This window comes from Perca flavescens, chromosome 18 (assembly GCF_004354835.1).
Source record: "Perca flavescens isolate YP-PL-M2 chromosome 18, PFLA_1.0, whole genome shotgun sequence".
NCBI classification, from domain to species: Eukaryota; Metazoa; Chordata; class Actinopteri; order Perciformes; family Percidae; genus Perca; species Perca flavescens.
Genome location: NC_041348.1, coordinates 20,822,691 through 20,849,703, shown reverse-complemented (window position 1 = coordinate 20,849,703; position 27,013 = coordinate 20,822,691). Strand labels below are relative to the sequence as shown.

Below are 27,013 nucleotides of genomic sequence, written 5' to 3'. Positions count from 1 at the left end.
CGCACAAAGAGGTTAAATCACTTGATTTATTTCCTCCGCCGGAAATTAATGCATAATAGTGGAAATGTTGAATTGATTAATTAGCATTGCATGAATCATTTTGTCAGATCCTATACTACATATTGACATATCTCACTGGACCCAAAGGCTCATGCAAGCTTGATAAAGTACTTCATTAGAGTGCTCTATTTATAAATCCTGGCTCTGATGTATTTTATTCTTTAGAGTGTTTCGTCTTAAAAGGATTCCTTATGATGCGTCAATGAAGAAACTGCAGCATGAATATAAAAACATTGTCATTTTAATGGTATAATAAAGGAACAATGGAGAAGCAGTTCTGCTGGTGATTTTGAAAAATAGCCCGTACCTACATTACAAACGTGCGGGGTAGAATAATGGTTTGGTTTCTCTGCAACTCAAATGTGTCTAATACATTTGTAGATCTGCCTGATTTTTATGCTGCAGTGCTCTGGTCTCAGAAGCCACCTTGAAGGGTATCATTAAATGAAAGAGGGCTGCAGCAGCCAGTGTGTGACCTTCCACCCCCGACCCTCCCTCCAGCCTTTTATTTCCCCTCTCTCATGCCTTGTTCTCATTTTCTGCAACAGAGAAGCCTTGCTAGGCTCTGGGCTTGTTTGTGCTCGGTGACCAAGCAACAGTTGTGTAGCGATGGTTACCAGGACAACGCCGTCCATGTCACCTTGTGATTTCATGAAGGATTGATTGACTGAGATGAGAGGAGGAGGAGGAGGGTTGGGGGTGGGGGGGGGTGAGATGGAGGTGGCAGGAGGGGAGTTGATGAGAAGAACGGGCAGGAAAGATGGGGGCGTGGGTGTTCCGAGCGTTTGAGTGGTGCATGCAATGTTTTGCCACGCCACTAGGCTCGCATTAATGCAGGGTAGTGTATAATCACAGTGACACACGGAGCCTTGGGTGAGGCCGAGTGTTGTCTCAGGGAAGGATGTATAATGAGAAGTCCCTCCTCGGCCCAGGCAGCCTCGCAGCCACAAACGCACTCGGCCCCTTCCTCTTAATGCTGTTTGTCAGAGGTATCTCTGACATGGAGCGGTGCATAATAAGAGCGGAGATGCTAATCAGTCCAGTTCATTTGTGTGTTGACGTGAAAGGGTTTGTGCTGACTCTTTAACCATATCCCTAGAGTAATTTGGAGCTCCAATTGTTGTAACCTCGATCTTAATGTGAATTAACAGCAGTTAGAGACCCAAAACCTTTAAGATAAATAGATAGATAGATAGATAGATAGATAGATAGATAGATAGATAGATAGATAGATAGATAGATAGATAGATGGACTGATTATTATTTTTTTCCCATCTGTGGATAATTATTGCCTGGAGCTAATTAGATATTTGGTTTAATGCTTCATTGTGATTTGCATTCTTTTAAATCCCCATTCACTGAGCTAAGTATATACTTGGATTTAACTGAGGAAAAGACAAAAACAGTTTCCCAGTTGTACGCCTCACTGAGGCTTTAGGGCCACATATATTCTACATCTACATCATTTCATTTATGTCTACATTTCATTGAGCTATAATTACAACAACAGAGGGTGGGATGTTCTCCAGTGACAGCAATGCTATTCTGGTGTAATAGCTCATAATAATGATGGGGCTGCTGCTTAACTTCGCATGGGACACTGTAAAATGCATCTTAGCGCTACACAGGCTAAATGATTTAGAAACACAACAGACACATGAAGATACTTAAGCTATTGGCATCAGTAAAGAGAATACGCAAATGTGACTGTTTTTGTTCCTTTCCATCAGCAGATATTGCTAAGATATCTTTGAGCAAGACACTTAAGTTGAAATCAGCATAACATGCCTGCTCAGCAAGCTTTCACATTATACTGTACAGTAAATAATTGCTAATGACAATGATTTAAAAAAAAAACAGCAACAAAGCAGCATTTGTCCCCAACACAGAAAAGTAAATTGCCTTTTTTTCTTCCCCTTAAAAAGCTCTTCAGTCATAAAAACACTGTTTGGCTGTACATTGTACACAAGGAAAGCTAGTTTTAGTGACATACAAATAATGAAAGAAAGGAAGAGAGAGACAAATACATAGGGATGCCCAAACGGAAATGTACTTATATGGTCAAAATCCTTAAGATTTTCATTATAATATGCTGTTCATGGCCAGCATTAGCTATTCAATGTATTTGCATTATGTAACAGCCTCCCTATATACTCATTAATGTCAATCTGCCTTTCCCCCATGGGAAACAATGTGCATACCCATGCACAAGGGATTGACAGGAAATGATGGATTCACATATACTGGGTCCCATCTTTCACCAGATTTGCAAGCTGTGATTTGCAACATGAGATCATTTCCTCTCCTTGTAATTCGGACGCATTTCACTAATCGAAACCAACTCTGTACCTGCCAATTTATCTGCATTTATGAATGACAAACATTTGACAAGCTTTTGTGAAACATGGCTCCTGCACGTTATTGTAAAATTGTATTGTAAATCTGAAGCATACGAGCATTTTAATAAAGACAACATTCGATCGTGAGTTCAGTGGACTTCTTTGTTAGACTTCGATTAAAACAATGATACAATGGATTCCTCTCAGCCATTGTTTGTTTGAGTGGCCACTCAAGGTGTGTTTGCTGTCCTCAGTGATCGATACACGTAATTATGAACTGAGCTCTGGGACCTGTATTATTAAATAACACTTACCCGTACCACAAGTGACCCCCAGATTAATAAAGACTTTAAAGATAATAAAGAGTTTTAGTTTTATATTTTTTACTTTTTTGGAGCGGATGATTTGTTTATATTAAGAGTAAAGATTGTGTCTTTGGAAGGCATAAAAGGGTACTGTGTACAGATGAAGAGAAACAGGGAGGGAGCATTGTTGCAGAGAAATGTACAGGGGGACAGAAAAAGAGGGAGAGAGGGGGGAGAGAACAGATACCTTGTGGCATTAACAAGCACTGCTGGGAGTAGAGTAGGAGCCACCCACATAACAAGAACGGTATAGAGGAATCTGCTAGATGTGTTTGTATTGTACAGTGTGTAAGTGTGAAGCACATACTGTAAGATGTCTGATTAACTTCCCCACATTTGGTGGCTCCTCTGAAGGGGAGGACTTGGGTCAGGTTTGTTGTTGGGGAGCACATGGCTGCCTGCAATCTGACAATGGCAAGAGAATAGCGACACATGAATCCTTCTCCCTTGTGAGCTTCATTCATGCAGCATTTCAACCAAATGAGAGTCCTCGGTGTGGATGTGGAGCCAAATTTGGAGTTCCCCAGTCAATGTGATATTGAAAAGAGGACACATTCTGTTATTTTGCCTGACATGAATCAATGCACAAATAAACTTTACTGAAAACTAGATTCAGTATTTGGGGATTCATTTTATTTGTTCAAAAACTGAGTTTTCCCCCTGCAGCTTAAATAAGTTCCACAGTGTATTGGAAGTGCTCAGTAAATACCCACATATAGTGCAGAAGATTCCATTTAATTCAGCAGCCAACCGATGCATCAGCATGACTGTTATTATCGGCCAATTTTAGCTTATCACATATATATTAGTATCAATATTAATGTCCGCTTATTAGTAACAAAGGATTAAAGTACATAAATGCCAAAAAAATTTAAAAACTGTGAAGCAATTACATAATTTGGCAGTTAAAGTCAAATATATATATAAAATATATAATATATTGTTAAATATCAGGCTCTAATAAGGTGTTATTGCAACCTGCTCTCCGGTGCTTTGATAACACATTTTCTTCGCAGCTAAATAGAATAGCGCAGTGCTTCAATGTTGTATTTGATATCCAGAGCTACCAGGCTGCACTCCACACAGGTTCACAGGTTGGTTGCGTCCATTACAGCAATGTGATCTCCCTCCCTCTGATCCCAGTTGGCAGAAGAGAGAGCCTTTTAAAGACAGCAACTGTGGAGAGCAGACACTCGATGCCCTGTGCCGGGCACCACCAGCTGGGCTTGGCACAGCATCAACATTATTAGCACCAATGATCCCTTGGTCCATAGAAGCCTTTTGTGAGCAAAAACAGGCAGCAGGAGAGAGATGGAGAGGTGGAATTTAGAACGATAGATTTTTTAAATAGGTTAAAACGACAAAACACCGGCTAACAGATTACCTAACAATCATTTGAATTCCAAAAACTATGTTACTATGGAAATTTTGGAAAGTGTATTTATCTGATGAAGTGAGGCGAAGAAAAACCTGTTGGCAGCTCCTAGCTTCTTAAGCTAAACATGGCTGGAGGCTGATTAAATATGAGGAAAGGCCATCATGTTAAACAGCCACTTAATCAGATGTAGGTTAGGCAGCATGGTGCTAATTATGGTGAACTCTGAAGTGGACGGTGCTGCCAACAGCATGCTGTTGCCTGAAGGGTCTGGTCGGACACCACTGCTTCGAGCATTCACTACCTCTTTTGTCAGACTTAATAAAATAGTGAGGCACGTATCATATTTGATGTTTCTATTGTGCAGTTACTTGCAATAATAATCTGTGATCTCCCTACCTCCATTTCCAGCTAGCGGCATGGCTCTAGGGATGGCAATGTAGGTCTGTATGTCAGTTGGTCCACCACTTTGGTCTCCACTGAACAACTCTTGGATGGTTTGCCATGAAATTCTGTACACATAGTTATAATCCCTAGAGAATGTATCCATAACTGATTGTGGTGATCCCATAACTTTTCCTCCAGCGCTACCATGAGGGTAAACATTTGTGGTTTTGAGTGAAATTAAAAGGATTCTCATGAAATGTCCCCCTCAGAATGACTTACTTACTTGTTAATAACTTTGGTAAACCCTTGATTTTTCTTTTCAGGAAGTCAAGTTTTGAATGTATCCAATATTATGGTTTATGACCAAATACCTATGCACAAATCACATTCCTATCAGTCTCAGCTGTACTTTGTGTTAACTTGCTAATTTGCAAACGTTAGCACGCTAACTTGCTTAACATCAGCATGTTAGCATTGTCCTCGTAAGCAAGTTAGCATGCTGACATTAGCTTTTAGCTCAAAGCACTGCTGTTGATAAATGCAGCCTCACAGAGCTGCTGGCGTGGCTGTAGACTCGTAATCTTGTTTTGTGCAAAATTAATATATTCTGCTCATTGCTTTTGCTTTCACCCAAAATTAGACATTTCTGTAGGGAAAAATCTTGTGTGCAAGAACGTGATTCTGGCAGCATCAGGGGTTTGTTTGGAACAAACAGAAGAGGGACTAGGTAGTTAGTATGAGCAGTCTGTGCATGTTTTCTCCCATTTAGCTATGTATACAAATTGTTTATTTTCAACGTTTGATAAGGTCACTAACTGTCTCTCCCCTTCTCACTGTTTTTCTGAAGTTCAAATATACTATTTATTGGCATTACAGAATATAAATATACAGTGTTGAGGCAAGTGTTTCGGTCAGAGTGGGGATTTGTCATCATTCACGCATCTGTCAGTATTTAATAAGATACTTTAATAGCACCACGTCAAAACTGAATACACATACACCAAAGAGAGTTCAACCCACTCTCTCACCACTCTCACAGGGTGCTTTCTTTTAAACAAAAAAAACTGCAATGTAGTCCTTTTATTCCCTTTTAAAATGTGCTTAAATCTACAATAAAACCATGAATGTGCTTTCACATAAATCCTGCACCATCAATGGATCCGTTGCCCAGGGGTCCTCGTCGGAAGAAGCCAGTCTTACTTCCCTGTGAAAAAACAACAAAACTAATTTTAAAAAGAAGAAAAATGCAACAAAGCTGCTCTGTTGCCTCAGCATGTGGAAATGCAATGTGAGAAAGGGATTAAACCTCCAACGCACAGAAAAAGAGGGAAAATGACAGTGACACTACTGGCAAAGCCCCAAATATACCCACACTCTAAGCAACACTCATGTACAGCTCAGTAAAATACTGTAGAGAGCAACCGGGGAAGGCAGAGGGAAGACAGAAAGACAAAAGGGATGAAATAGAGAAAGAGATACAGTAGAAGTGAAGGGAGGCCAGACTAAGGAGAGACAGGGGAAGAACATCGGCGGCCAGAAAGAAAGAGACAAAGAGAGACAGAGTGGAAAAGTTATGGACAGAGAGAGATGGCACCATACGGAGCTGCAGTCACCCGAGGGCTTTTTCCCCACCAAAATGATTTGACACTGCCTGCTTTCCCTTCTCTGCTGCGAGGCCTCAAACAGCCATAATATGCCCCATAAATCACATATGTCACATTTCAGTGTTTTTCAACTCTTGTCTTTTCATTTTTGTCCTAGAAGTGAAAGTTTGCACAATTCTTAGTGCACTGACTCAGTTTCATCCCCCAGGGTCTAATGTAACACACCAATGCCAGAAATGCATCTTGCATTAGAATTTAATTATTACAGTAGTACTAAAAAAAGCAAAGACGTAATAATATTGAGAGAATTTTGAGGCATCAGAAATATCTGTAAACTGTATGCTTCTTGGACTTTAAATAGTTAAATTTGACTTTGCATATTTGCTTTCTTACAGAGAGCTACGAGGGGTATCAATCTTCTCATGTTACTCTCGACAAGAAAGCAAATACATGTATTTCCCAAAATCCTCATTGTAATTTATATGACAGGAAGTGTTATGTAGCCTCATCCATTTTCAGAGAATCCACTTTTGTCAATGTGGTTCGCTCACCCACTAGCTGCTCTTTAAGAGTCCATATTTCTTGCTAAGTTTAAAATTCATCCCTAATTATGTGAAGACATTTCCCACCAGTGTCCATTCTCCTAGTGACAATTTCATCAAATTCATTGTCTCACTTAGTGGGGGGGTGAGTTAAATTTAAATATCATGGTGTAGTTATTACAGAGAATTAACTAACGAAGATTTAATTGCTAAACATTATAAAGTTTAGAAAAGCAGTAATGTGTCTGACAGCAGAAAGTGTGACTTAAAGAGTTGTACCGACATACATATAAACTATGGAATGAAATGAATAATTACCTCCTTCTTCTATCAAATCATCAAACCCCATGGGTCTGTCTGTGATCTGAGGGCAGAGTGACTTCGGCTCCAACAAAACAATGAGTTTCTCTCTCTCCCGCTGACACTGTGACTCTGATGCTGATGGCAATGCTGCGCGTGCGTGCGTGCATGCGTGCATGTGTGCGCGTGTTGCGTTGCTCTGGGCCTGGCAGCTGGAGCCCAGTGATGCATGGTGAATAACAGGTCAGTGCTAATCTCATTAGGGCTAATCAGATGTATATGATATGTATAAACAGTGGAGTTCTACTGTACACAAGCAATGGCAGTACAGGTCCATCACCAGACAGATTGTGTGTGTGTGTGTGTGTGTGTGTGTGTGTGTGTGTGTGTGTGTGTGTGTGTGTGTGTGTGTGTGTGTGTGTGTGTGTGTGTGTGTGTGTGTGTGTGTGTTAGGGCTGCGCAATATATTTTTTTTTATCGTCATCGCAATATCAACTGCCGCAATATACATATCACAAAAGGCTGCGACATATTGCAATAGACACTCAGAGATTTTTTGTGTTAGTTGAAAGAAAATATCAGTAAGAAATTACACATTAAAAAGAAAATGTCATTCTTTTTTTTAGTGGTGCCTTTTACAGTATATTCAATTATTTGTTCAAAAAAGAGTGTTGAAAATGATTTCCTTTTGTTTGTTTTAAATTCACCACGCAATTTGTTGTACTTTAGCAAAATACTGAAAGCAGCAGTTATGCAGAATTGAGTACACTTTAATATCTTTTTATTTAACGCAAGTAATATCATTTTCACAATATTCAACAACTTTATCGCATGTTTTTCTCATATCGTGGTGTGTGTGTGTGTGTGTGTGTGTGTGTGTGTGTGTGTGTGTGTGTGTGTGTGTGTGTTTAGAGGAATGCTGGGGAGAGGACGACTGATTGAGAAAGAGATTTCGTTTTTCAGGGTGCAACATTATGAGAGGAATTATGCACAGGTGGAGAGCTGGTGTGAATACTGATGCAGTGGAAAGGAATATATTTGTGTAAATACACACACATACATAGACAGACACACAGCAGCAAGTTCAGTAGAGTTTGCAGTTCACCTGTTCTAAATTTAGGAAACTGCATGCAACTACAACAAACGAGGCATGCCTCTGGGAAGCTTGGGGTTTGTCACTATGTCTGAGCGTGTTCCCGTTTTGGTGTGTGGCATACACACATCTTGCCAATTGGTTCCTGCACGTGTGTGTTATTATTTGTATGCTCCTCATGTGTCATGTTTATGAGAGCGGGAACATGCAAAGATGAACTAAGACATCATGGGGTGGAAAGGAAGATGTAAGGCGTGGAAAAAAATATGAGTCATTAAATGTAGCCTAGGAAAAGGGCATCTTGGCCGGTACTTTTATTGAAGCAGAGAGAGCTCTGTGTGTGATTTAAGATGGTTATGTGGGTGTTTGAGTGAAAGAGAGACAGAGAGAGGCGAGAAAGTCGAGGCAACAAAGGTTTTGGGCATCTTGTTTGAAACCCTTTCCCCTCTCTGTCTGTGTGTCCCTGGGGTTCGAGATTGGTTTCACTTAAAGCACTTCAAACACCCCATAGGACCCATGCTTGGCTCTGAAATAAATATCAAGATCGCTCTTGGATTGTTTTTAAATTGAATGCAATCTGCCAGAGCTGTGAGCCATCATTTCACTTGCCCCCCCACTTCTCTCCTTCTTCCACTTGATGCCAGCCTCTCTCTTTGTTTCTATCACAAAGGGGTTTTCAGGAGTTGTTCTGCTGCAAAGGCAAATAGGAAAAAGATCTTTGCCACATTAATCATTAGAACCAGACAATATTTGATATATCACGGCAATCAAAAGTTAAAAGATGGAGGAAAGACATGTTTCCAGGAACGGTTGTTAAGTCTGAAATAGCAAATAGAATGGCATAAATCATTCAAACAAAGAGGCTGATGGGGGATTCGGTGGAGTATTTGGCCTCAGAGTGCAAACACTGCAGCAAACACAACTGTGTTTACAATGTACAGCATCTGATAAACTCCTGTTCTTAAATAGACTGATATATCTTGAAAGCAAATCGATCTTTATGTTACAATAAACAATTTCCCGTCTATATCGTTGCCTAGATAAAAATTCTGGACAGGGCCGTGCGGTATATATTATTAGAACTCGATACAATTGTCATTGTAGCACGTCAAAGTTTTATTTTTAACAGTGTACGCACATATGCAGTATGTGATTTCTCATAAAATAGTCCCTTTCATTTAAAAAAAAAATCCTAAATTATCAGCCTTCAGTCAAACATCAAGGTTGTGCTAAAATATCCCAGCTGGGTTTAAAACTCGGTCAGTAGAAAAAGGAGAAAATAAAAACAAACTTGCAAGCAGAACTTTCAAACTCTATCTAATTTTAGTGAAAAAGATGTCCAATTTCTTTTCCCAGAAGTGTTTTTCACCGAATATATTTATAATGTTTTATTAGAAAATACTGTGCATGCTGTAGCGTGACCCAAATTAATAAAAAGTTTATAGATGGAAGAATAGGAATGTAATATTGATTTGATTTTGGAAGGAAAAGGTCAAAAGCAAAAACTGAAGTAAAGAGGTGAACAAAAAAGATTAGTAGAAAACTGCACAGATTTTATTTGACTTGCAGGAATTCAACTCTGTCACTGTCAAACTAAAACCATTTCCAAAGTAAATTTGGTGAATAAATGAATTCAAAATGTATCGTGCACTTTAGAAGTGTACTGAAACTGAATGTGATTATTTTAACTTTTCTCAAACCAGAGTGAGCCGTTTAAAAATGGAAAAAAAAAAAACTTGTATATAGTTTATAACACAATAATTGGATGATTGGACATCCAATCTTTCCCTTCAGTGGAGAAAGTAGTGTTTGGATACTGACTGTGTGTAGAAGTCCACCCCAGTATTCAATAAAATAGATTAGCAGAATGACACTCTTTTCCTAATCTGCATTTGCCATTAACACCACAACACTAGCACACACTTGCATCCACACACTGCCTGCCTGCACTGGGAGAGCAGATATGGCAGTAGCTGTCCCCTTTCCCAGGGAAGCAGTTGGGATGAAAGAGTTCAGAGATGGGTCTCCCATCCTCTGATCTGCTGCTGCCTTTGACATCAGCAGTCACCAAACTCCAAAAGCACATGGGGACTGAGGGGACGAGCTAAAAACTGACAATCTGCCCACCACCACAACCACACACCACTCCCTCCCCTCCTCTCTATCTTGAATGTTCTCTTTTCTTGCTGTTGGGGGTAAGATTTATTTCTTTAATTGACCTGCCACTATAAATATAGGTTGGATAAATTGTACATGTAACACAATTTCTGCCCCTCCCAGACCCTTCCTGCATTCCTTTTCTTCCACATGGATGGCATGGACGCTCTACTGCGCCTATAGAGACAACATAGGGAACTGATATGAGCTGAACAGCAGCTCACTGGTCTCCTGCTGTGTGCCAAGCTCTGCCGAAGCCCCGCTCATTCTCTCTGACAGCGGGCGCTTCCACAAAGACCCTATAGCTGCGGATACTTTGTGGTCTCAAAGTCATTTTTCATACTCCCTCGCAGGTTGGTCATCCAGGACTTGTCAAATAAGATCACCACAGTGTATTTCAGCCTGTGTGGGACCATAGTAAAAGGATCTGAGCAAAGCTGTAATGTGTTGACCTGGGTAAATGTAGAGTGTCTCAAACTGTGAGGACAGACGGCATGAAAGGAATTCATGTATGCCAGGCAGAAAGTAAAGATAAACCTCTGCATCGCACTGTTAGACTGCTAGAAATTTTAGCTCAAGCATTTACTCCCTTTGATAATTTATTACTGGGATTTTATGGATGGCTATCATATGTGTTTTTCAATGCAGTTAAACATGTATCCCAGCTATGCTTTGTTCTGTGTACTTAGCATGTTACACCAAGTCTGCCAGTCAGAGTTGTCCCGTATGCACGGGTGCCTGTTTTGCGTTCCCTCCCTCTAGAGAGCAGGCACACCCATTAGGAACCATTAGTCCTCACAGTGACAGGCCGGCCTTCCACCGAAAGACTCTCCCTGGCGGAGCTTTCTCCTTGCCTCAGACAGTGGTTGGGTATTTTTTACTAACAGGCTGAGACACCGTGCCATTTGTGCGGGGCATTTACTGCTGGCATTACTTCTAATTTATGTTCTCTTGTCCTGACAAAAGAATAAAGCAAGTCACCCGAGACTTCACACGGCTTCTTGTGTCCCTCCGCAGGTGAACAAATGGACGGATTAAAGGTCATGTGGACAGATGTATTGGCAGTGTGGTGAAAATGTCTAATGATATCACCTTCCTGTTTGCAGACGGATGCAGCGCTGATGTACGATGCCGTGCATGTGGTGGCGGTGGCGGTGCAGCAATCGCAGCAGATCACAGTCAGCTCTCTGCAGTGTAATCGCCACAAGCCATGGCGCTTCGGGGGGCGTTTCATCAGCCTCATCAAAGAGGTACAAAGCCATCAGTGCTATCAATGTGCGCCCTGTCTTCACCTATGGAATCTGCTGAACACTTTAGCATGCGCATGTTGTATTGATCAGCACAAGTATATGTTTGCAAACATTTCCTTTGTGAACTTCCTTTTAGTTTCACATTTTGCATTACAGTATTATTGTCTTTCTCTTGAAGGACATTGCGATCCTCATGATAAAACATAAACTATAACAAGTTTATTGCCTAATCTTAACAATACAACAACACAATAATCTTCATTGCAATGTAATCTAAATAACAACCTTATTATCCACAGCAACAACATGTTTTTTTGTGATGTTTCACGCCCTGTCTCCCACTCTCTCTCCGTGCATGACTCCACCGTGTTTATATCAAAGCCTCTGTGTGTCTCCTTAACTATAGTCGGGGTCAGCCATTTGCTTTGTTCTACAAAGCTCTTTCATTCTTTGGATGGTATCATTGCAGGTAATTTTCAGAATGAGCCATTGTAGTAGCTGGCGCTTCCTCCCCCTCTTGTGTCTGCTATCGCTCTCCATGCCCGTCTGTTCCTCCAATGGCTTTGAAGTGAAACTTCAAGCACAATGAACCACATGCATAATGAACTCTTACCTGTCAAACCTGCTTCTATTCCGGCTGCTTTATTGTTTCTTGTTATGTTGTTGAGATAGACAATGAAGGGAGAGCCAGACAAAATTCATAATTGGGACAAAAAAAAAGTTTTATGGTTAGCGGTTAGGTTGATATTGTTGCGAAAGACGATACATTGAGGTTAATGGAATGGCGGTGCTGATGATTCTAGCTTATAATGCTGTGTGCTTCTGACTGCAGGCTCACTGGGACGGTTTGACAGGACGTGTTCTCTTTAACAAGACCAATGGACTAAGGACAGATTTCGACCTGGATGTCATCAGTCTGAAGGAGGATGGGCTGGAAAAGGTGTGTCACACAGTGGTGTAGTTGATGATGTGTGACTTCTGAGTCTTAAAGAAAAATGTTAATATTATTTTTCTTATCAGTAGACAAGGTGCTATAAACATGACACTGAACTATTTCAACAGATTGGAACATGGGATCCTCCCAGCGGTCTGAATATGACAGAGTTTCACAAAAGCAAGACATCCAACATCACAGACTCTCTGGCTAACAAATCCCTGCGTGTATCCACCATACTGGTAGACAAAGACAAATGAAAACATAAGCAGCACACACAAAGAAAAGAACAACAGCTAAACTTGTTTTCCCTGTACAGGAGGAGCCATATGTGATGTTTAAGAAGTCAGACAAGCCTCTGTATGGGAACGACCGTTTCGAGGGCTTCTGTATCGACCTGCTGAGGGAGCTCTCTGGCATCCTTGGCTTCCGCTATGAGGTGCGATTAGTGGAAGATGGGAAGTACGGAGCGCTGGATGAGAGCACGGGGCAATGGAACGGCATGGTGCGGGAGCTAATGGACCATGTGAGTCAACTATCAACAGGGCTGCACATAGTAAGATGCAGGGGGAAAAATCTGAAATGACCATTTCCTGCATTTTCTAGCCAGTTTATTTACTTATAATAACCAACAATGCAATGACCTAATCGTGCCTGAGACGTGTGTCATTTTTGCTTTAATTCATTTTCGTTTTTTGCGACTTCACAACTAAACGGTAGTTAGTTAGTTAGCATTAGCAACATAAAAAGAAAAGGGCGCCACCCACAGAATTTCAAAAACCTTAAGCAGGAAATCTACGGAAGAAAAAGGAAACAGTAAATCTGGCACTGTTTGATGAATAATGTATTTCTTGGAGGGATTATGCAAAAAAAAAAACTCAAGGCACCAAAAACGGCTAATCTTACGTTTGAGGGGGATAATCTGTTAAAGATTAATCTAATCCCAAAATTGCCTCAGTGACTCACCTTTGACACCACATAAGAAGGATTGGAAGGACATATAACCTGTAATTTCCAGAAAAACTCAGCTTCCTAACTGCTAATCCAGCTGAACTAATGACCCCAGCTATTTTCTCTCCTCTGCCGCAGCTTTAATTCCTGTACACATTGGCCAGACCAGCTGTCGACAGAAATCAGATGTTAATTCAATTGTTTGTTTTTTATTGGTTGACTCAAACACCTACCACCCACCCCACTCAACCCGTATTATGTCATTGCAGAAAGCAGACTTGGCAGTGGCTCCTCTGGCCATCACCTACGTCAGAGAGAAGGTCATCGACTTCTCGAAGCCCTACATGACGCTGGGGATAAGTATCCTGTACCGCAAGCCCAACGGCACCAACCCCGGGGTCTTCTCCTTCCTCAACCCCCTCTCGCCCGATATCTGGATGTATATTCTGCTGGCTTGCTTGGGTGTCAGTTGTGTGCTGTTTGTCATAGCCAGGTAACATGTCTACCCTCAATACCCACACTTTCCCTTCCTTCCTCCTTCCTTCCCTCCTTCCTCCTTCCACATCCTTTTTGCCTATCTGTTTTCCTGCTTTCACTGACACACAGCAGTTGCTTGCTCCCTCAGGCCTAAAGAGGTGAATTTATTCACTGAAAATGATCTAGCTGTGACTGGTGGCCAAAGCAGTCCTGCAATAGGCAGTCCATGCCTCTTTATTTTTAGATGACTTCAGTGATGGAAATATGGTCTACAACAAAGAAATATATAAAATATAAATACGTTACTTTAAAGGACCATGCCAATGTTTTTACATGTTTGCTTGTACTTTACACTACTGTTGAACATTTTCCCAAACATACCATAGCTTTTAAATTGTATTTGATTATCATTGCCTTTAAATACAACTGGAAGTGTGGACTGTTATATATAAAATATATATAAAAGGTGTGGTGATTGCCCAAAAGAACAAAATCTCAGATTTCCGAACCTTTCACCAGCACTTGAACTCACCACCCATAAATTTGCATAACAATTATTCTAGCGTCATTATAATGCATTGATAAAGTAGATTTGATGAAAAAGAATAAAAAGGTAATAAAAAAAGATTTCATTACCTGCTGTACCTTTACAGTAAACCTGTTAAAACAAGGAAAAACACTGGCGTGGTCATTAAAATCAGCTCCACACGCTATTTTGGGCACATTTGCCAAGCATCAGCAACTGTAAAACAGGCTACCTGTTATATATCTCTTAATCTGCTGTAAGAAATGTACAAGTACAATGCTGACATTGTAAGAGTACAATTCCTACAATTATCATGATGAACCCACCCCCCTAAAACCCCCAATGCATGACCAATGTGGAAAGATGTGTGTTAAGCCCAGGGCTCCTCTTCCGATTTGATTGCTGAGAGGTTTGGGTTTAATGCACATTTCATCAAATGTTACCGGCACAATGATCACATGAGAGGAAAGCAGCAACTGTCACCTAAGTTAGTTCAGAATATGCAAATTATACCCGTAGCCCTTTGTTTTCACGGTTGGTCAGGGTAAGTGATTAGCATGCAATTATATTGATATTCTTCTGGTTGTAATGAAATGGCCTCGGTACTTTTATTAAATTATAATGCTCTTGTCTGCATGCATGCATTGTGCCTCTTTTTTGCCCACCATGGCAATAAATATTGCTTGTCCTTACACTATGTGTAAAAATATTCAGCAAAGTTGAAATCTGAAGTACAGTGTTTTCTTCTTCAGTTCGCTGAGTTAGTTTTCTCATAATTGTAGTATTGATTGGATGGCCACTGATTGATTGATCAATCCCCCAAAAGCAGAGTATATTATTTTCTTTAATCCCCTGCAAATAGAGTGAGTGGAGTGAGTTTATGAAGGTCTGATTTTGCACAATAAAACACTAGACACCTTCAATCTCACCAGGGATTCAAGTCTTTGAACTGCTTTACACACACACACACACACACACACACACACACACACACACACACACACACACACACACACACACACACACACACACACACACTATCTTTTCTGATTAAATAACATATCTAATTTCAAGCTCCAGAGAAATACATTTCACTCAGTGGTTCCTTCTAGCTCTGTTTGTGGTTGAATTGATTCCTCTGTTTATTAACAAAATTGTATTCTCTCAGATCGCAAAACCTCTTCCAGTCTAGAAAATGTCCACCTGCCAAGAAGAATAAATGATTTAAATTGCATTATAAAATGTTTACATGTAATTACAGGATGTTGCAGTTTGGCAGTCCAAGTCCCAGACGCCTGTGATTTTAACACCCCCCAACACAGCCTCTTCACATGGCCTGAGAGAAGAAAGGCAGCAGATCTATAATGCCAGCCAGAGTAATTGAATCCAACAGACAGTTAATGGAGAGAGCGTGTTGTGTTATTGTGGCCGGGGACGGACGAAGGAGAAGTGGAACAGGAAAAGGGGGGGGGGGGATCTTTTTAGAATTCTGTGCACAATTCGACATTTCCCTTGTGCTCTATGTGAAGAGGTGACCTTACGTCCGCATGTTTCACGTCCCCTTTTTCCTGGTGATCGGTGTGCAAAACACGGCCTGCAGGACGGGCCAGCTGCAGGCAAAGGTCATCCAGAGGAACCACTTGGCCTGTTGCATACAGAATACACGTGTAGTCACTGAGAGGGACAAACGCAATCCAATCAAGAGCATGTTGTATAGATTTACACTCACCTATGGCACATATCAGGTGTCACTCACAATTGGTCTCCAGCTGCAGCTCAACATTGTTTTTCTGTAAACGGCAACGTAAATAAATCATCCCTGAAAACATTTGACTTTGAGATGGATTTGGTTGAGCAAATGCAAATACACAGTTGCAACCACGGAAAAATGCACACAGCTATAAAGGCACATGGGCAAACATTCATGCGCCAGAGGCTTGATGCACACAGCCATAAAACCACACACTTATACGAACACATGCAAGCGCACACACTGCATTCTGCACATCCACAAGGCCATTGTGCCGTTTCAGTTGCCTGTGGTTCCAAGGAGACCGAGCTCATTGACATTCCAGCAAATCCGACATCCTGATGGGGCTGACAGCAAGAATTATTGTGTGTCATCACAACCATGTCCAGGTAGATGATTCTCAAGGGGATGGCATAGCAAATAGCTGTAAAGGCAGAGCAAAATGACAAAAATGTTGCACGTTTACGATGCTTGTAAATAAGTCTGTTAATTAGGCTGCATCAACAACAAGGAGAGATCAAATGACATATCTGTATGTAGATCAGCAATAATGCTGTATCTGTAGCAAATAGTGCTACTATAAAACTGCCGCCATGTAACATTTGGTTTGGTAATGTGAAATACTGCTCTGTGCCTTGTAAACACAGTATATATCTATATATGTCTCTGTGCATCTCTAAAAGCTGCAACTGACACATGGCATCAGATTTCATCGCAGTCTGAACCTTTAAGGCTGCACCCGCGGGCTTATTAGCATGCCGCATGTTGAGGGGAAAAGCTGCTAAACAGCCTTACCTGATGGGCCCCTCAACTCTGCATAAGCAATGTTCCTGCTATCACCCACTTCAGCACAAACTCAATCAGTTCCTGATGCTTAACACTAACCCAATCACCCTGTGCTAATGCCATGCCACTTTTGCTTAGGATAATAAATGAGAAATGTCCACGACTGACCTGGAGACACTCAGCCAAGGCAGGCAGTGGGAGGCTGGTGGTAAAAGGGGGAGGTTCATAGGGGATGCAAGGTAATCAGGGGGGAATGCGGTGTTGGGGTGGGAATGGTGCAGGATGGGGAAAATAGATGAAGATGTGACGGGAGTGTGAGAAAAGAATAAAGCAGCTAGGGGGTGGAAGAACAAAGATGGCTATCGGGAAACCAGGAGAAAAAAGAAGAAGCAAGTCCCATGTTGGGGGTGTGAGGAGGACGTGGCATTCACAGAGTAACGGTGATTGCAGTTGCTCGGGGAAACACATTAAGGCTCCGGAGTCAGTGAATCCAAATGAGCTCCAAAGATCATCACGTACTGGAACATTATCACCAGTGACAGTGTTATCCCAGCCTATTGATCTGTTCTCACAATAAACTGATGGCATTTGAATATGCCAATAAGTTGATCTCTGCGAAAGCCAGAATGATTTGCTTTGGTCTCTGCAGGAGCTTCCGACCCTGAAGCCACAACACAGGATTCCCACACATTTACATTCCTTTTGTTCCTGCTCTCAATGTTTTGAAATGTTCATTGCTTTGTGCTGACATATGTGTCTCTGTGCTCTCTCCTTTTATAGGTTTAGCCCTTACGAGTGGTACAACCCGCATCCATGCAACCCAGACTCGGATGTAGTGGAAAACAATTTTACGCTGCTCAATAGTTTCTGGTTTGGAGTTGGGGCTCTCATGCAGCAAGGTAGTTGCCTCAGTCTGTGGCTGCTGTTGCTCTGTAGAGCTGAAGCTCTCTTTATCCCACTGTCTCTGAGGGTTGGGTTGTTTTGTCCAAGCCAGCGGCAACAGAGAGAGAACTCTGGGGGTCCACTGATAGGAAGACAGAACTTAGACTAAATGTGCATGTCATGTTTTTTATTTATTTAATCAATTTAGCTCATAGGAACACAGAATATATGTGTATACAGGGTAGATTCAAATACAACTTAGAGATGACATTTTGAAGAAATGTTAATCAATGTTTTTATCAACAGCAGCTCAAATAGCATGGCTATTGAGATTTATTCACACGCTCTAGAGTCTATTATTATGCTCTTTATCAAAGTAATGATAGTACTATTATACCCAGTGTCCTCTCCTCTTGCCCTTGGCCCATCAGCACCTAGAGATCAGTGGGGTGTGGAGTCAGGATGTGAGGTTACCTTGGGTACATGACTCTCTGGCCTAAACAGCCCGTCACTGTGTTTGATTTTCTAGGATAGATTTATGCAAACACCTTGTTCTCAGGAGACACTTTTAAATAGTGTTCTTCTGCATTTCCTGCATTATTTAAAGCGCTCACTTGTGACCAAGACAAGATCATTTCCCTAGTTTGAAATCCAACAGTTATCTTGTTTAGAGAGCTCTCTCAAGTGATTTCTTCTTGAAGAGAGTGTTACATCTGCCTGAGCTGAAAACAAATCTAAACTAGATTCTTTTTTTACATGTTAAAAATAAACAATGCCTCCTGCCACCTCCCTCACACCAGGCTCAGAGCTCATGCCCAAGGCCCTGTCAACTCGAATAGTGGGAGGCATCTGGTGGTTCTTCACCCTCATCATCATTTCCTCATATACGGCCAACTTGGCTGCCTTCCTCACTGTGGAGAGGATGGAGTCGCCCATAGACTCGGCCGATGACCTGGCCAAGCAAACTAAAATCCTGTACGGGGTGGTGGAGGACGGCGCCACCATGACCTTCTTCAAGGTAGCTGGGTCCCCCAGGGTGTTTACAGGGTGGTTTTATGAAGAATCCTTCTTTCTCACTTATTAAATTTATAATCCTTAAGATTTTAGACATCCATGGTCACCCGTGGTAACAGCAAGTGTTGTTTAATACCCCAGAAAACACAAAATACTTTACTGCTGTATCTGTTTACTGTGCAGCTAAACAAACTCATATTGTTTTATTAAAGGAGTCACTCAATAATTATTTCCATATTTAAAACTGATCTGCTATCAAAAAATTACCATGTTCTGTTTTCTAGATGCATTTTTTATTAAAAATCATGTTTAGCACTAACCTTGGTGACAAATGTATTGTATTTCCTGTGACTGTTTCACAATAAAAGCCACCACCTGTTTTGCCAGTTCCTAATACCGGCACCAATCTCATTCCCCTTCTATTCTTTGTTATCTTGTAGAAAACTAAAATCTCCACCTACGACAAGATGTGGGAGTTCATGAACAGCAGGAGGCAATCTGTGATGGTCAAGAACGTGGATGAGGGCATCCAGCGCGCCTTGACCTCAGACTATGCCTTCCTCATGGAGTCCACTACCATTGAGTTTGTCACCCAGCGCAACTGCAACCTCACACAGATCGGAGGCCTCATAGACTCCAAAGCCTACGGAGTGGGAACACCTATGGGTAAATAACCTTGAACCTCTGTATGCCTCCGTGCGGCTGCCTGATGTGTTTATGAAAACGTTTGAAAAGCTTTAGGTCAGAGAGAGATACTGCAGATACTATGCGACAGATAAAGGTATAAGCATGTAGTGTGGATGATTGATAAGCTCTGAGAATGAAAAGGTTGACCTTTATTGATGGGGTCACAGGTATAATGCTTCAACAGTGCGAGGTGTAAAAGGTTTATCTTAATGAAAAGCGAATGGCCGAAGAGGCTGAATTTATGGATAAGGTTAAAATGTGCCCAGGGCTCAAGAAACAGGCGCCCTTTGGTTTTTTCTAGCCATAATGATTTTTAACGGTGTGTTTTAGCCTACTTTGCAGTCACGTAAGGCAGTGAGTTTAAGACAGTGAAACAATCACAGAAAGCAACCAGTAAGTCAATTTAGTGCAATTCCCTGTGACTTACTTGACACAGTCTGAATTATGTCTGAGCATTAAACCCCAAGAACAAAGCCTTTCAGAGTATAAAATGAACACTAAGAACTTTCCAAACCTGCTTATTTGATCCAGCTTTTGTCATCCTATGATGGGACACAAGAACCAAAACAGTTTCCACTTTCTGTATAATGATAACAGTTTTGTTGCATATAGAGCAGTGTTTTCAGGGTTAATTAACATGCTGCTTACAATCCTGATACTCCAGGGAAAACTGGCGATGGTTTCAATCCTCATGTCACAGAGGTTAGAGTGGTCATGACGAGGCCACAGAGAGCATTGCAACCAGCTGTAATAGCCACATATATCACCAGTGATATGAAGGCCATCAAAATATGGAGGATTAATTCTGGCCATCCACATCTGGACCCGGCTACTGCTGATGAGTATGGGCCAGTTATGGATCTGCAGGGATGCCATGATTGCTGTGGCTGTAACAAAGCTGAGGTTATGCTGTGAAATATAGTCCCACTGTGGCGCCGTAAGTGCAGAAGTACTTACACTGATGTCCTTGAGATGGACACACAGACCTAGAACGTGGATCAGCTCTGTTTCCATTCATGTGGTGATATAGTGTATCAAATATACTGTATGACTACAAAATATACCCCAAATCACTTCAATTCCGCGATAAGTGGTTTAGTATTTTAATGCATGAAAAATGATTAAAAATGTCCACTTTCAAAGTTATTACTGCCCTCTAACTCATTTCAATCTCTAATTCTGATGTTCATTGCTCAATATTTCAGAAATAAAGCCTCTAAAATGTTTCTGCTGTAATAGAAGAGGTCTCGTTAATTGCATCATTAATTCAAAGTGAGTTCCGTTTTCATGCCAGATGTCGTCTTGGAAGAATAGGACTATTTTATTTGTTTCCCCTTGTTTCCTTGTCCCAAACATCATGAAGACCTCAGCCTTCATGTCAACATCTAGACTATAACTTTTGCCCTGCTCAACACTGTTTAGCAGTGCATTCCCTGTAGGGCTGTTACAGCAATAAACCAGAGCAAGTCGTATAATAAGTCTTAACCTTTTAGTGCTTGACGGTTTTCACACGTCCTGTTCCCAAAACGCAAATGCGTCATCTACGGCTATCAACTTAAACTATGATCACATTAATACTTGAAGCCAGACAGTGTGGGAGTGATGGATGTCCTCTGCTGTTGAACATCTGTCAGGTAGTTGTGTATGCACAGTGTGTCAAGCACAGCGCTTTTCCATTTGCCTGGGCCCCGCTCTCCATATCCTCCTCTCTAAGGACCCATCCTATTAGCATTTATCCAAGGCCTGCTTTGTTAGGCCATCATTAATCATTTGAAATATGAGGGGAGCCAGGGACTGGGATACTTGATAGATTTCTCATCTTCAAATAAAGCAAGCATATGCTTTTCACATTCCATTCTGTGCATGTACAGTAGATATGCACAGCTTTGAATATGCAGTCATATCTACTGTACATGCACAGAATGGATGGATGTAACGTATATGTCTCAAAGTGTGCATGTCACATAGAACAGCACATACACCCAGAAGCACACCACTGGTACACTCAAAAACATGTCATGATCAAAGAAGCAAACACTCTTATGCTATTCAAAAATCAGCTGCACTTTGTGTAATTTTCCATTGTTGTATTAATGTCCCCTTGTCAGTCTAAATACACAGAGACATGGAGATGAAAGAATGATGGATGGTAGCAGATACATGATAGATGAGACAGAGAGGGAATCATCTGAAGGGGCTGACAGGCAAAACTGTATGAGAGCAACAGACAAAGTGATGCTACCTGGGGCCATATTGAATTAATTCCCCCCGAAGTTTTAGCTCAAAATGTTCCCATGTTCGTAAAATGATTTCTATCATCTGTCGGTATTATAATTATTTTACATTTTACTACTGTTTTATCTCTTTTAAGTCACTCTAAATAAGCACATTAATGTGCATGTGCAACCAGGCTTAATTATGTATGAGTTTGTAATCATATCAATACACTAACAAGCTTTTAAACCAGTTTATAAATGAAACATGAATGCTCACAGTAAATATTAATCTTCCCTGGCCTGGTTCAGGCAGGGTGCACTGCGTCTCGTTTGGCCGTGTGTTGCTCTGGATGGGATAGGAACACGACCCCACTCGGGTACTCCACAACGATTACTCCTCCTTTGATCAAGCCAGCACCCGCTGCGCCTTAATGCCTTGTCGCTAATTCTGGCGCCTTCCCACTGTCTGCGGATTTGGGTTCTTTTACTCATAATGACACTAACATGCATAAAAACACACTGATAGTGCAACCCTATCTCAGATACACACATTTAATCCCAAACACATATGCACCCTTGTAAAGTAGACTCCACTGGGCTTCTCTGTTTTTTCCTGTTTATACGCACAATTTATGGCATATGAAAGCGTGTGCAAAGAGCAGCTAATTTGTCAGAATCAACAGCAGTTCTGATACACAAAGCCAAGTCTTTGTTGCCAACTCCCTGTGCATTATAATTCACACACTGCAGAGAGGAGTGAGAATTTTGGAATCACTTCGTGAATATAGGGATTAGTGGGATTTGAAGAAGGACTTACAAAAGAACTCCCTCTAAGCAGCCAACAATAACATGACAGGTTATATGATCACATGCAAGCCAGAGTGTGTTTCATACAGTACACCCACCACCGCTGGTTAAATATACACATAAACTCAACAATAATTTTGCAAGGCATAATCTGGTTTTATCATATCCTGCTATTATCCGGGCTCGCTAATCTCATGTCTCCTCACAGGCTCTCCGTACAGAGACAAGATCACGATAGCCATTCTGCAGCTGCAGGAGGAAGGGAAGCTGCACATGATGAAGGAAAAGTGGTGGAGAGGGAACGGCTGTCCCGAGGAGGAGAGCAAAGAGGCCAGCGCTCTGGGGGTGCAGAACATCGGCGGGATCTTCATCGTGCTGGCTGCAGGACTGGTGCTGTCAGTGTTTGTGGCTGTAGGGGAGGTGCTTTACAAGTCTAAGCAGAATGCCCAGCTGGAAAAGGTACTGGAGTCTTTTCTGATGCATGTTAAGAATTAAATCTTTTGCCAATTTGTCTTAAAGATGGTAGTCTTTTATTCGGAATTTCATCATTTAAGGTAAAGCAAACCATAAATTTGAGAAATTAACCCAAACTATCAAATACAACATACATACTGTATTGTACACTTGTAGTGCATTTTTAGTTTGCATGTTTGTTCTTTTTTGCAGGTTTGAGAATGATTTGGTGATGAAACAATACTCAAATGCCCATATGTACAGAGTCATTGGTCGCTGTAACTGTTCCTTCTGTCCATGCCGGCTGTGAAGTAATCCCTTGCACTTTTGCATGCACTGTGGATTTTTTTCCCCCATCTCTTAATTGTATGCCACATCAGGATGGGATCTCTGCACAGCCAGTATGGACGAGAGGAATCATTACAGCAAACAAAAACTGCATGCGAGTGTTGTTTGTAAGACAGACTTAAGAAAATGTGAATTTATCCTTTAATCTCGAGATTTGTCTGAAGACATTCACCATGCGCACAGTGCAGCATATTTGCATCCACCCACCCCGCCCCTTTGGTTATGTTTCTTTCTAGCAAAAGACTGAATATATTTCAGACTGTTTAATCTGTGCTCTATTTTAGTACTGAGTGCACATGATTCATCACACAGTGTGGAGTATATATATTTAGTGTTCTTTAACTCGTACAATGATGTTCCCAGATAATTGTGAAAGTTCTTTTGATAGCGTGTTTTAATTATTTACATCTACAGAATTAGCACAGCCCAGCGGCATGTTACTTTATTGCAATAGTAATTAGTTTCTGGGTTTTTTAAGGTCTGCGTATGTTTCAGAACACATCTCAGCTATCATTAATCAAGAGCTGCAAGACTGGGTCATAATATTCAGATAATTTGCAAATGCCACAATCTCTAGGCTGCCAAGGTGCTAGCAATTTGCATGCAGACAACAAGCCTTATTTTATTTTCTTTCCCTGCCAACCGCCTTTTTTACCCCCTTCGTTCTCCTTCTTTTCTCCATCACTCTAATCCATATCCCTCCTCATTGTTTTTCACCGTTTCTTTTTCTCTCACCCTTTCCTGCCCCTCTCTACTTCTGTAATCACTCATCTTCCCAAGTGTGCGAAATATCTCATTCATGCGCCAGACAAATATATGTAAAAAATTGAGAGAAAAACAAAAATACCTGGTGCATAAGCCACCTACAGATATCCATCTCACACACCTACGCACATACACAAACAGAAAAATAATAGCTTCATATTTTACTGCTCTCCTTCCTCTTTCATATCATCTCTCCTCCTACACCCTTTGCATAATCAGAGAGTGAATGCATGGGAATTTGTCTTGGCAACATTGATGCTCAAGCATATTGACATTTTATAGGATTTCACACCACATACAATGCAGGGATGACAGAGGCACATATCACTGATGTTACATAACATGCGTCACTCTGTGAGGGGGTGATTTATGTTTTAAAAGAAGGTACCAATATTTTTGGATTTAATCTGCTGAAGAGGATATTTAGTCCTTTATTCAATATGTTTTCATTTTCCAAAAATTGCAAGTGTTGAATGTTTCTCTTCTTGGCAGGGTGCTAAAGGCTCTGAAACACCATTCAGACCTTTGTGTGATAGTTAAGCTGTAAAGCTTATGTCTACATCATTTTGTGTACTTTTGTTCTGGAACTGTTTTTATAGTTTGTTTTTTAATGTTCAACATAAAGGGGTGATGTTTGAGTGTCCACATACTTTTGGCCGTGTATTGTTATATGATACAAACAGAAGCAATACTTTGGAACACACCATTGTCTGAAGAAAATATGCATTGAAATAGAATTAGTATGGACATGAATATAGCCCCACCACAATGTTACCAATGAATGCATATTGTATGTAGAAAAAAATGTATAGATTTGTCTAGTGTGGCAAAACAGCATGGTGCCAGCAATAACTTCTCCCTCTTTCCTGTTGCCTTCTGCAGCGATCATTTTGCAGTGCCATGATGGATGAGCTTCGTGTGTCTCTGAAATGCAAACGCCGCCTCAAACAGAAGCCTCAGCCGCCCGTCATCGTTAAGACAGAGGAGGTCATTAACATGCACACGTTCAACGACAGGAGACTCCCAGGAAAGGAAACCATGGCATGAATGCTGAGCATACCCCAAACACACCCTCGATAAAAACCATGGAGGGGTCAAATGAACGCGGACTTAACCGCAGACTAAGGGTTAGCAGTCAAAACAGGATTCCTTTCGAACCCACTTGCTTATGTAGATGGATGTTTCCTGTGGAAATATAGATACCTGAGCAGTGTCACCTCACTGTGACGTTCATTTTTTTGAAGGGAGCTGGAAAGGAAGGACTCAAAAGTATGTAAATTGAAAAGGGATCCAAGCAGGTTTGGGTCAAAACATAAGTCTGGTCCACACTAGAAGTGGACTTAAACACATACACATAACATATATACTGTATACATACACACCTACACACTCTCATCTGACACACCTGTGCAGAAGGGAAAACTCTATTGTGACAGTAACACCAGATGTAGTTTTTCAGTTGATGTCAATGCCCTTTTGTCTTACCTCCATGTGTGTTTGACCCCATCGGTCCCTCCCGTCAGTGGCTTGAGTTTCTTTCAAATGATTTAAACAAACACTAATCTCACATCAACAAAGGGAACGGTAGTCAGTGCCAAATGGTTTACTATGAACCAATGTATAAAAGTGATGTTTAGTTTGGAATCACCTATGCTGACCTTGTCAAATACTCATTGTTTTCTTTTGTAATGCCTTTCTCGTGCCAAAGTTCGGCCATTGTGAAGAACTTAGTTTCTACCATGCCTGTTATTATGTTCAAAGCCTCTACAAGCAATGTATACTGTCAAAGTCCTTATTCATGTCCGTCCGTACACGCAGTCTGCAGTTTTCACTGTATCAGTTGTTGTTTAAAAATGCAGGATTTCTACAAAATAATGTTTGTTTTTGTACAAGAACAAGAGGTTTTGTAGTACTTTGTATCATGGTAGCCCCTCCTGAGGACAAAATATGTAGCAGATACCAACTCAGCCCTCAAATCCTGTCAACTAGTGGCTGTGGGGCTTCAAACTCTGCTGTGTAGGGTTCATTTCTCTCATCAATCAGAGATTTAGTCTTTTGTCTGTCAGTATCATGGGGCCAGCTGTACATATTGTCTGGGGGCAATGTGGTGGTTTTTGTTGGGTAAGAACAACGAAACCGAAAACTAAGTGGTGCTCAAAGTTGGAAAGGTGGGGACTCATTCTGGAAATAGAAACAGAGCTTCTATCAGCAAACTCTTGCTGACAACAAGTGGTTAGCTATGATGAGTTACCATGTAAGACATAGTAAAACATGCAAATGTTGCTTGTGAAAGTAAACATGTAAACAATGTTGTTACCAGGCTACATTTTAGCCCTCATTGACAGCAGATAATTCAAGTTTATCATTGGATCTTTCACAGTATCGAGTCCTGAAAGTCCTACTTAAGACATAATGAGTCAAACTGCTGCACTAGAAGAAGAAAATCATCACTTGATACAAGAAAAGTATTGAAACTAGTTGACTTGATTGAAAAGAAAAAGGTTGAAATAATCCCATAGCAGTGACAGATTATGTTTTAGAAAAAGAAGACTTGTAGATAAATGTAGATCTTTGCATTGTGGACAGGCAGTGAAAATTAACTATTGGCTATAAATAAAACACAAGTCTCAACCCAAGGTCCATTTAGTAGCTGGTGTGCAGCTTTTGATCATATCATGATCTTCATCAGCAGCATCTAAGATTTGCTCAGTTGCCATGTCAACATCTAATTGCCATTGTCAACTTTTGAGCCCCCATGGATGAGAACTCCTAAAAGTACTCATAAAAAATGCAAAATTGTAACATCTACCATTTCAAATGAGCAACTCTTTTCTGCTGAGGAAGATCATGTAAAAATAAACGAAAGCCTCTGAGCAGCTACTATGTGGTATTTAACCGCTGTTTCCATGGGCAGGAATGAATTTTAAACCTCAGTGATGGGCGAC

The 27,013-nt window shown here is 41.0% G+C and overlaps 1 protein-coding gene across 1 annotated transcript in view; it reads left to right on the top strand.

Annotated features, from left to right (window-relative positions):
- The window catches only part of LOC114573110 (glutamate receptor ionotropic, kainate 2), a 36,979-nt gene extending 11,864 nt beyond the window's left edge, over positions 1-25,115 (top strand). Inside the window, exons 7-16 of the mRNA XM_028605049.1 lie at positions 11,329-11,472; positions 12,305-12,412; positions 12,535-12,648; positions 12,726-12,932; positions 13,627-13,850; positions 17,677-17,795; positions 18,579-18,796; positions 19,233-19,458; positions 22,711-22,961; positions 24,951-25,115. Of these exons, the coding sequence (XP_028460850.1) occupies positions 11,329-11,472; positions 12,305-12,412; positions 12,535-12,648; positions 12,726-12,932; positions 13,627-13,850; positions 17,677-17,795; positions 18,579-18,796; positions 19,233-19,458; positions 22,711-22,961; positions 24,951-25,115 (1,776 nt within the window). The remainder of the gene's footprint in view (positions 1-11,328; positions 11,473-12,304; positions 12,413-12,534; positions 12,649-12,725; positions 12,933-13,626; positions 13,851-17,676; positions 17,796-18,578; positions 18,797-19,232; positions 19,459-22,710; positions 22,962-24,950) is intronic.
- Positions 25,116-27,013: the final 1,898 nt, after the last annotated feature.